This window comes from Rhododendron vialii, chromosome 4a, assembly GCF_030253575.1.
Source record: "Rhododendron vialii isolate Sample 1 chromosome 4a, ASM3025357v1".
NCBI classification, from domain to species: Eukaryota; Viridiplantae; Streptophyta; class Magnoliopsida; order Ericales; family Ericaceae; genus Rhododendron; species Rhododendron vialii.
Window position 1 is genome coordinate 10,013,467 of NC_080560.1, and position 11,810 is coordinate 10,025,276.

Sequence of the window (11,810 nt, forward strand, 5' to 3'; positions counted from 1 at the left end):
TAAAGCACCATCTAATAAGCATAACCCCAGTATAGAATCCCAACTCTCACTATTAACCAAAGAGACATGGTTTAATCTTACAAACATGAACACAATCACAATGACATGTCTCTTGAAAAAATTATGTCAGCTCAACTTTATGCTTAGTTTCTAATAACGTATTAGTACTATTTGAACAGTTGCAAACACATCTTTCTATTGGCGCCGGAGAACCACATCATAACAAGGAGATCAAGAATGTGAAGAAAATGAGTTGACATATCCTCTCTAGTGATTAGATGAATGAATGATACTTTAGTTACTGTATGTCTGTATTATAGTGGTTGAAACAAAACACTCAGACTCTTGTGTAAAAAGCCACATTGGTGTATGCTCCATTGCAACAGTCATCGATCAATACCGTAACATCCAAGGCTAGCTTACAAGAGAACGGAAACATCAAAGACCAGTAAAAATTGAATACATCAACAGAGGGAAGGTTCGTCACGATTACCAAGTGACAAAAGATGTTACATGAGAATCCATAATACGCAGTGATGACGAAAGATATTACAGCTGAACAAGCACCTTCCGCAGTTCAAGGGCAAAAAAATCACTGTTTGATCCACATGAAAAGATTATGTCATAGGTTCAAATTGTAAGGCATAACTCAAACAGGTGACAGGCTTTCAATGAATTGAGTAGAGTATTCGTAAAGTCCCCTTCGTGCAAAACTTGTAATTTCATCTGGGGACAACTCACATATCACGTTCATTGTCCTACACTCAAGATTACAGGAAATGACTTTGCCCCGGTTGTAGAACACTACTGCGAGATCATTTTCCTTTGTTCCTTTCACAATGCTTATCACCGAAATTACGCAACTACTTTTATATGGCAATATTAAGGACGTAAAATCTACCCGGTCCTTGAGAATCCAGCAAAAGGCATCTGTGTCCATCTCAAGGATGCTAAATTCGGTAGCATCATGAGTAGGCAGTTGAATAAGAAGCAAACGGCCACCACATTCTCCGAAATAAAGTGTGTATTTCGAAAGATTAGGGTCTGAAGACACTCGAGTAACTGCCAGCTTCTCTGCATCCACGTCCAGTCGAGAGTAAACGTGCTCGTGCCTCGAGCAATTCCCCTTCCAATCCTTGCAACTCATCCAAATAATTGCTCCATTCAAAATGGCACTACGTCCGGAGTCAATTGAAGGTACGAGATCCACATACTTCCAAGACGCACATTCAGAAGTGTATATAGCCAATCGGGAAGCATTAGGGTAATCAGAATTACTATGTAACACAACCTTGTAATGAGGTGATTTTGTAGGATCAAAAACCAAGTAAGGATAATACTGAGACCACCATTCAGATATAATGTCATTAGGTTTGGGAAGTTGTATGAACTTTTGGGTGGTTAAATTACAAACAATATAATTCCCATCTCCATCGCAACACAACATCAAGCCATTGGAAGAGTCAGTTACGGTTACAGTTGCTGTAGATGTTGATAAAGCACGGTCGAGAAAGGAGAATGTCGGGAGACTATTGCGGCAGTGGCCGGCCACGGAGACAGGCAAAACTTGGTCGTTTAAGGGTGGGGTATGGCACCAATGGGAATGTACGTATATGCCGGAGACCAGTGGAGTGGGATTACGGCGGGTGTGGTTGATAGCAAAGTTGGAGTCGGAGATGAGGGAGAGCCAATGATTGGACACACACTGAAACTTGATGAGTGACTTTGCGGGCATCCTTTAAAGTATCTTAGTCAGTAGATCCACATTGCTCTCAACAATTTCCGCCGCCAGTGACCATTTCTCTGCTGAGGTTGATTTTAGAAATGGCTTGCTTTGCTTCGACACTTTCTCCGGTGCATTGAAACTCACAAGAAGAATAGGAGAGGGCATTGTTTGATCTTCCCCATACGTGTATTCCATCCGTACGTAAATTTCGGGGCACGAGGGGAAGATAGAACGGTTTCGTAGGAGAGTCGAGAATGACTCGTCATCATTTATTGGAAATGGCCTGTACTTGGTGACATTTTGCCAATTCCTGAACGGAAATCTGCAAGTGAATCTCAACTGTCCTGTTTCCTCACTACTAGCCACCTTGGGCAGGAGCATCGACTCCAACTCCATGAGGGACATACACAGAGGTACGTCGTAGAACCCCTTCGGAGGGGTGTCATACGAAAAACCTTCATCGGGATCATGTAATGTGTTCCCACCCCAATAGAACAGAACCGAGACAGGCCCCATATGAAAACTGCATGTTTAGTTAGGATATATGCAGTTAGGCTTTAATTTCAAGCATGAACTCTAACTCTATCTAGAGAATGAGCAGGAAAATACAGAAAAACCATGTCAAAAAGCCCAAACTGATTTTTCATTTAGTTTTGTTTCTATTGGTTTGGGCATGTTCACAACTCTTGTTTGTCTAATTAGTTAATTGATTGGTCAATAGCATGGAAGAACTTGAGCCTATAACTTCCCTCTTCTTTATCTCAGCAACTAGCTAATAAATGTGAATAAAAGAGTTAAGATGTATTTCAAACATATGTCTATTAGGAGTCAGCCCTCTGATCAACTTAAGATAAGTCAAATATTGTTTGTGCCAGTTCTATGTTGAGAGTAAGGAGGAAAATTGTGACATGATGAGGCCAAAAAATAAAATAAAAAATAACCAAGAGCTTCAAGACTTGTATCTCAAGATGAATGTACTAATGTAAGTGTTATGAATGTAATAGTGACATCCTCATTTCCTCCTCTCTTATAACCCAATACGCAGCGGCGGAGTCAAAAATTGTTGGCAGTGGGGTCAATTTCCTATAGCACAAAATTTTTTTGTTTCATACTACTTAATAGTTAAAAAAAAAAACGTTGAAATGGTAACAAAAAGAAGTTAAGTAGATATTTTTGGGGGTTTTTTTGGGGAGAAGTTATGATATTTTACTTTGCCCTCTTTTTTTCCTCAAGTTCCAAACTTTTAAACGGACTGGGACAAATTGTAATGTAAAAGTGAGGTAAAGTAAGCTATTTTGGGGTGAAAACTATAACTATCTCCATTGTAATTTGGAAGGCAGGGGGTCGGATGCCACCCCTTGTCTCAAGGTGGCTCCGCCCCTGCCAATACGTACACGCACACACCCATTCACAGTGTAGGGGTTTCAACTAAAAGTGTCAGGTAGTAATACTTACATCAACCCAAAGTTCACAGAAGACACAGGCGCGCATGCGCGCACACACTCACTGAGTGGATTGTAGCCCCAAATGGGTTGCTGTTTTAGCACCACAACCACCACTGTCCAATTCCCCAAATCAGAAAACCAAGTTCCTCGAGATGAAGTTTTTTAAAAAAAAAAAAAAAGAGCAACTCGTATTCAAGATAAACATCTCTCTCTCTCTCTCTCTCTCTCTCTCTCTCTCTCTCTCTCTCTCATTTTACTACTCTTTCATAAAATCAAAACGTTTTGCTCATTTTTCTCTTTAATAGTTGGCAATATTTCCCTCTCTTCATTTTCCCAACCCATTTCTCTTGTTTCCAGTCCTCATTTTTCAACCATACTGATACACACACATGTACAACACACACACATTTATGTATATGGAGAGAGAGAGAGAGAGAGAGAGATATTCGAGCCCTAGAAACGCAGCAACGTTGCCCACAGCTGGTCACAGAAACTGGTTAAAGGATGGAAGCGAAGAGGGAGGGAGGAAAGGGCAAACGTAAAGGGGAGTTCTTTTCTCTCTTATTTTCGGTGACAAAAATGCTACAAATTTTTCTACTAATTGCATTTTCAAGGGAAAATTTTAAAATACCCCAAAACTTTGACCTCAATGTCTAATAGACTTGAGACTTCTAAACTTTCAAAAACTTCAATTTTACTCCTAAACTTTTCTTCCGTTATTCAAATAGACTCCTACCATCTAAATCTGTTAAATTGACAACGGACTGGTGATGCTTCCAGGTCATGATAATTTACAAACTGGCGATGCTTCTAGTTATGATAATTTTAGTACTGGAGGTCTCTGTTTGTCATTACCATCCATTAGAAAGTTTGCTATGTCCCTTGGATGACAATCTCAATTTTGTTGCGGTGGCCACCTCCACTTGTCCTCCCCTGGCTCCGTTACTGAGTGCAACGAAGTCAGCCCGTTGTTCATCTTAATACGGAACCACATCATATGGAGGCTAGTTTTTGTATGCTTAGTGTAAGTTTGGAATGCTTAAAGAGGTTTCCTTTTGGTTTGGTCTGGAAGAGGGCACCAAATGGAATTTAAAGTCTCTCCATTCACACATATTCATCCATTTCTCCTACTATTGAACTTGAAAGATTTTACCCAAGCAGCAATCAATCATGCCCTAGTCCTTCATACAATTCAATCTTTTTTTCTCTCTACAATGAGCTTGATCTTAAATCAATTTCCTTCTTATGTACTGTGTGTAAGAGAACTCACATTAACAGCATTATCTCATCCAACCTGAGGACACATATTTGAGCCTGTACATTCTTGTTGGCACGATTCAAGTACACCAAACATATTTGCTACTGGCATGGCAATATTCCTCATCAGTTTACCATCCAAAGGCAACTGTGTAGGATTTGGAAGTTGCCCTTTCTTCCAAGTGAGAACTTGTCTTTCCCTACTGTTATCTTGACCAGTTTCACTCTGCCATGCTTGTTTGATAGTTCATACACATTGCTTGAAAGCTTGTTCTACTATTTTGAGTAGGAAGGGGTCAACGTACAAAGAATTCCAAAGGCAGCCACAAAGCTCAAACCCTCACGTGTCCACTTTCGAAAGGCACTTTAAAAAACATCAACTCGTTGGCCATATCAAAACACTGGATAAATCTTATTTTTTCAATTGCCCGTCCAAAACCCCATTTCTTAGGAGTAATGAGTTCTCCGTGATAACAAAGACCATTATCAAGGATATTCCATGGATTCTCATTTTCAAATTCGAAACATGGAGAATGCATTGTCTAATGTATCCCTTCAGCGCGTACATTCTTCCGCAAAGTGTCCAAGATGTAAAATAAGAAGGGTAATCTCTCAGTAAGGAACAAAAGTAGAAAAATTGGTAAGATCGATGACTAATAACTCATGCAGCAGAGTTAAGTGACAAGGGAAACAAAATCTAGAGAGGCGCGCCCACCTCAAACCCCCCAAAGAGAGAATAAAATGTAAACCCATATTTCTTAAACTGAGTGTAAATTTTGTCTGGATGAGCTAGAAAATGGTGGTTTTCCACCACCCCCATGGTTCCCCTTCGCACATTTTTTTTTTTGAATAATTCAAACTGTGCATCTTGTAGAGCCTGTAAAATAATGTATCTACTCAAAAAATCAACTTATCCAGACATCGATAGATATGTCAAAATTTGAGTTTTTAGACGAAAAAATAAACGGCTGTGAACAGTTTAACTTAAAAAAATAGTTGACAGATCCAAACCGTCCATTTTTTCGTCTAGAACTCAAACTTTTGACATAACTCTCAATGTCCAGACAAGCTGATTTTTTGCATGAATACATTATTTTGCAGGCTCTACAAGATGCACGGTTTGGATTACTCAAAAAAATGCACAAAGGAGGCCCATAGGGTGGTGCAGGCGGAAAACCTCCTCTGTCTGGATGAGCCGGACAGAATTTAAACTCTTCTTAAACTACCAAAGTATACAAGACTTTTTTTTGTTCTTCTAGGAAAGACAAAGACAGAGAAAGAGAGCGAAAAAGAAAGGCGAAACAAAGAAAGAAAAAAAAAAAGGCAAAGGAAGCTCATCAACTTTAAGGGATATCCCGAGAAAGTGTTCCTTTATAGCCCAAGAGGCCATCTCATGAGCAAGGGAATTAGCTTGTCAGTTGTCTATGGATATAAGACTTGTGGCACTCTAGTTTACAATACAAAAAAAAGTAAACAGTAATGCAATTTAAACCAGGATCAGTGACTTGTTTCCATCCTCTCATAGTGAAATCTATTCCTAATGTTCCAAAAAAGTCCTTTGGCCGTCCATGGGTTCTTACCAACAAGCCGGTTTTTAGTTTAGTAAAAATAAAGATATTGGACAACGAGGACTTTGATCATGTCTACGTGGCCCGCTGCAGAACAGAAAGAGTCCAAGCAGCCCATGATATGGTCCAAAGAAAATTGATCACCAGAATCAAGGAATGAGCGTGAACAAAGAACTTGATCAGGATGGCGAATTGAATTATAATCAAATTGCTTTGGTTGATTGCTAGAACCATGATGGCACAAAGCAGGAGCGAGGGCTCGTGGTTTTTGTGATCACCTTCTCCATCAAATCTCCCAGACTAAGAGGAAAAACTAATGCTTATTGATTTTATTAAGTGAAGAAAGTCAAGTGCAACAGCAGGTTCGGGATGTGGAAAGGACATGGAAAGGAGCAAGGGAACAGAACCGAACATATAGAACAATACACCATGCAACTAAACTTCTGAACTGTTACCTAAAACCACCAAACAGTCAAGTGAAACCAAATACCAGAGTACCCTAGGCCCTGAACCAAACACAAAAATGACATAAAAAGCTGAAGATATTTTGAAACTAATGAAGATAGGACTTGTAAACCTAGATTACGAAGCTAATACGTCATGCTAGTTAAAGTGAACCAGGAGCCGTGACATATTCCAGAACTCTTGCAGTTGGATACTCACCGCGAGTATTTTGCAGTGGACATGTTAGGATATGGCAGGAACCAAAATTTCTGGATTCGCACATGCCAACATGGTAGCTACCTCCATGGCTTGTCTCAAGACACTTCAAAGAAATACTTTCTCATTTCTTCCCTGAATTGAACAAATCACCCACAGATGAGGCGATCTATTTTACTCCTGAGTAAATCAAAGAAAGTTGTGCTGGCATGACTATAATGACCAGCAGACATTTATGGACTACCGAAGCTTATACGGTTTGAAATCCTCATGCATTTTTAGGCTTCTATGATGTTAGCATGCAATTTTTAAAATAAGAGCCAACAGAGGCGGTGGAAGATCTACAAAAATGAGAGTAACTTCTAAGGCTTTTACCTATCATTGTTTCAGCAACAAAGTACGCAGATCCGGATCCCAAGCAAAGAGGTTTGAAGATTTAACAGCCAGTAGCATTAACAAAACAACAGATTAGCTCAAATAATAGACAAGAAGAGAACTAGAGAAGTATTGTTTTTCAATTCTGCTGTGCTAAGTGATATTACCACTTTTCCTGAGCCAATCATCTGTAACTTCAATTCACAATCAGCATGCAATTTGTCAAACCAACTCATAATCATTATAATCATTTGTCACCCGTTACGGTTTATATTCGAATTCCACAGCACGTATTCTCCAAATTGTCCTAGAGATGTCAAGGAAATAACAAACTGAATAAAAAAAATTTAATAGTAGAAGCAAAAGATACAGGAATCAGAAAGCAGCTGATGAACATAACCTACTATAGAATTCCAACCGTCAAGTGATTAATCAAAGAGACATGGTTTATTCTTACAAACATGACAACGACATGTCTTTTGCAAAATTTAAGTCTGCTCAACTTTATGCTTTTTATGTCCTAGTTTCTAATTACGTATTAGTAGTATTTGAACAGCTGTGAAAGCATCTTTCTATCGGCGCTGGAGAGCCACATCATAACAAGAAGATCAGGAATGTGAAGGAAATGAGTTAACATATCCTCTCTAGTGATCAAATGAATGGATAGTACTTTAATAACTGTATTATAATGGTTGAAACAAAACACCCAGACTCATGTGTACAGCCTCATTAGTGCATGCTCCGGTACAACAATCATCGACGAATACAAGAATATCTAAGGGCTAGCTTAAAAGAGAATGGAACCATCAAAGACCACTAAAAATCAAATACATCAATAAAGGGAAGGTTCGTTGTGATAACCAAAGGACAAAAGATGTTACATGAGAATCCATCATACGTAGTGAAGACAAAAGATACTTCAGCTGAACAAGCACATTTTACAGCTAGAGACAAAAAAAAAAAAAAAAAAATGACCGTTTGAGCCACATGAATAGATTATGTAATTGGTTCAACATCGTAAGACATCACTCATATAGGTGATAGACTTTCAATGAACTGATTACAATATTTGTAAAGTCCCAATCGTCCATAACTTTTAATCTCACGTGGAGACCACTCACAAATCACGTTCATTGTCCTGCACTCAAGATTACATGAAATGACTTCGCCCCGGTTGTAGAACACCACTGCAAGATCATTTTCGTTTGTTCCTTTCACAACACTTATCACTGAAATTATGCAGCTTCTTTGGGTTGGCACTATTAAGGACATTAGATCTACCCGGTCCTTGACAATCTAGCAGAAGCTATTTCTGTCCATCTCAAGAATGCTAAACTCCGTAGCATCATGAGAAGGAAGATGAATAAGAAGCAAACGACCACCACATTCTCCGAAATAAAGCATATGTTTCGAAAGACTAGGGTCTGAAGGCACTCGAGTTACTTTTAGCTTCTCTGTATCCATGTCCAGTCGAGAGTAGACGTACTCGTGCCTCAAGCGATTTCCCCCCCATTCCTTGCAACTCATCCAAATAATTGCGCTCCATTCCAAATGGCACTAGGTCCAGTCTCAATTGAAGGTACAAGATCCATGTACTTCCAAGACGCACATTCAGAAGCGTATATAGCCAATCGGGAAGCATTAAGGTGATAAGAACTACTAAGTAACACAACCTTGTAATGAGGTGATTTTGTAGGATCAAAAACCAAGTAAGGATCATACTTAGACCACCGTTCAGATAAAATGTCACTAGGTTTGGGTGCAGACATGGTTTTTAGTAGTGATGTACTCTTCAGTACCCTAGGAAGAACAAGTAGACATCTTGATTTTGTTTCCCTAATCATTGCTTGAACCACCAATCTTCAGAATAGCTGCTCTTTCACCTCTATCAACTGCCCCTAGAAGACACCATTTCATGGTTTCACTAAAACTAGGGATTCCATGAAAGTATCAGCGGCAAAGGCATCAGAACTCCCGGTATATCCAGTATTTGTCAAAGTCTTGGTCTCACAGTCATAACAAAGTAGCCGTTTGTCACTCATCCATAGTAGAACTTCACCACTTTTCCGAAACCCTAGTATCTTGTACGCCAATACTCCTGGAGGATTTATATTGTATAATTTAGCCCAAGATTCTGCAACTCCGTATTCTTTCATCACCCACACGCCACAAGAACCCTCCTGTCCATGGCATAGCACGGCCAGTGATTCTCCATATGACATAATGGACAGGCGCAATTGCATTTCATTGACTAGAGCGGCAGGCATCATCATCTCCGAGAATGCTTGAGAACCCATATGGAACAACATTATCAAACTGCTAAGACCATCCACCACTCTCCTGTCACATGCAATCCAGTGTATCGCTCCATTAACAAAAGCCTGGAAGCAATTATGACGCAGAATGTGATGTGGATGACCAACAGAAGTGATGGATCTCCATGATCCTGTGCCTTGGGTGTAAAGCTCAACCTTGGAAGGAAGTTTTCCCTGCTCTATATCCGCCTTTTCATAAAGAATAAAAACCAACATGTACTCATGCGTAGTGGGGTGGGCACCAAATCCCAAAACAAACTGCGGATGAGGAGTATGTGGCAGAGAGGGCGGCATGGGAAGAGTTACTGATTTCCTAATTAATGGATTCCATAGAATAATACACGGTGGCGAAGTGGTATCAATCATACAAAACAAACCATTACAATTACCCACCATATGCCCAAGTGAAGTACTCAAAGGAGACTCCAGTTTGGCGAACTCATCACCAAATTTTTCATCGCCACGGCACAACAAATAGCGCTTTCTCCTGTAAATAAAGGTGTAAGTCACAAGGAGAAGGTTTTCGGTCATTCTTTTGCTGTGGTTTAGGTGTTTGGCGATGAAACTAGGGCTTGTGATGATAGAGTGCCATGATTTGCATACGGATGTGAATCGAATTAGAGATTCTACAGGTAGCCGTACAAGAATCTCATCTAAAAGTTCAGTTGGTATGTAGTCCCACTTTATTCCTGGAATAAGACGATGCTTATGGTATCGATACAATTGGAAAAAAAAACACATGATTTAAAAAAAAGAAAAAGAAAAGACAATTGGAAAAAACAAAGACCCTAGGTTTTGAGGAAGAGGGAGAGTTGGGCATAAGAACTTACAGAACTTGTGAAACCCTAGGTTTTCGAGCTCGGCTATGATCGCTCGATTCGTCTCAATTCCTATAATTTAACCCAGCATTTCAATGATCAAAGACAGTACTAACAGGTCGTTTGGATTGAGCGATTTCGAGAGAAAGGAAAAGAAATGAAAGGAGAAGTGATTCTTTCGTATGTTTGGATGATTAAAATGGCGAGAGAGGGTGATAGAGGGTGAGAAATGGAGAGAATGAGGAACCCCTTACTAGGTCCATTTCGTTTCTCACCAATTGTGGCGAGATTCCGTGAGAAAAGAACCCGTTGCCAATTTTGACCACACAGCCGCCATTGTCTTCTTTGTCTTCAGTCGGCGCCGCTGGAAACCCAGTCTCTTGCCAAGCCGTCGTCGATCGAGCACACCGTTTTGAAAGGTCTGTGTTTCGATTCGGCTCGGTAAGTGTTCGATTAGCTATTGCTTCACCTGAACTCCTCCGCCTATGGCGTGAGAAAGTTCTGTGATTTGGGTGGGGACCGTGGGGTGGGGAAGACGAAAGCTCTGTTTGGAACTCGCGGAAAAGAATGAAGAAAAATTAAAAAGAAATTCCTTTTATTATTTGGTTGAGAGAGAAAGAGAGAAGAAAATAAAAATTTTAAGTTCACTAAATAGTAATTTTTCCTTTCTATTTTTCTCTCATTTTCTTTTCTTTTCCTTTCTTTTATTTTTCATATGTTCCAAACACAGCCAAAGATAAAAAGGGGAGGTTATTTTGGTAAAAATATATACATGACACCTCTTTTTGTTTTCTCTCATTTATTGTGTCCATCCAAACAAGATGGTGAGAAACCGCACTTTTTCTTTTCTTTTCTCACTGAGCCGTTCCAGTTTAAGAAAAAAGAATGTTTTGGAAAAAAGAAGGTAATTTCAAAGTAAAAAATTATATGTTTACGCAAATAATTTTTTTATTAGTATGGCTCTTGTTTGATAGGTCTCATTTAAATCTTTTAAACGGTGCAAAAAAAATTGAAAAATCATTTTTTATTTTTGTTATATTTGAATTTAAAATTAGCTTCTTTTTAAAAAAAAAAATTTTTGGAGAAAGCAAAACGAGAAAGTACTTTTCTTTTTTTCTTTTCTCACCTAGGTAGCCAAAGGGCAGTAAAACTGAGGGTTAGAGAGAAAGGTTTCCAAACAAAACTGGGATATCCAACCTCGGTCACGAAAAGGACGTGAACCCACAATGCCCAGCCCATATTTAGGCCATCACCGAGATATATTACACACACACACATCACGGATCCAGTGAGGGATCCTTACCAGTCTACCGTGCGGACCTCCCCTTCTCCGATCGAATTGCGACGATCCGAGCCGCTCAATGTGTTCAGAACGTGATTTTAAGGGTACCCGCGAGAAATCAGCAAAAAAAATGATCGGGAAGGGCTTGATCCGAGCAGTTTTTACTGAACCGTTCAATAAAAAACTGCTCGGATCAAGCCCTTCCTGGTCATTTGTTTGCTGATTTCTCTCAAGTACCCTTAAAATCACGTTCTGATCACTTTGAGCGGCTCAGATCATCGAAATTTGCTCGAAAAATGGGAGGTCCGCATGGTAGACTGGTAAGGAATCCCTCATTGGATCCATGGTGTATGTGTGTGTGTGT

At 39.6% G+C, this 11,810-nt stretch overlaps 2 protein-coding genes across 5 annotated transcripts; both read right to left on the reverse strand.

Moving 5' to 3' along the window:
• Positions 1 to 649: 649 nt before the first annotated feature.
• LOC131323647 (F-box protein At5g07610-like) lies at positions 650 to 1,735 on the reverse strand. The gene has a single exon (XM_058355496.1). It carries the CDS (start codon positions 1,733 to 1,735, stop codon positions 650 to 652), a length of 1,086 nt encoding a protein of 361 aa, XP_058211479.1.
• Positions 1,736 to 7,832: 6,097 nt separating this feature from the next.
• LOC131321954 (F-box protein At3g07870-like) lies at positions 7,833 to 10,719 on the reverse strand. 4 transcript variants are annotated; one of them, XM_058353011.1, is made up of 3 exons: positions 10,419 to 10,719; positions 10,177 to 10,236; positions 7,833 to 9,833 (listed from the first exon to the last, which is right to left on the reverse strand). In XM_058353011.1, the coding sequence occupies exon 3, from the start codon at positions 9,740 to 9,742 to the stop codon at positions 8,945 to 8,947; it is 798 nt and encodes a 265-aa protein (XP_058208994.1). In that variant the 5' UTR covers positions 9,743 to 9,833; positions 10,177 to 10,236; positions 10,419 to 10,719; the 3' UTR covers positions 7,833 to 8,944. The 4 variants fall into 4 exon arrangements, with proteins under 4 accessions (XP_058208994.1, XP_058208995.1, XP_058208992.1 ...); XM_058353012.1 differs by lacking the exon at positions 10,177 to 10,236; XM_058353009.1 differs by having other exon boundaries at positions 7,833 to 10,236.
• Positions 10,720 to 11,810: the final 1,091 nt, after the last annotated feature.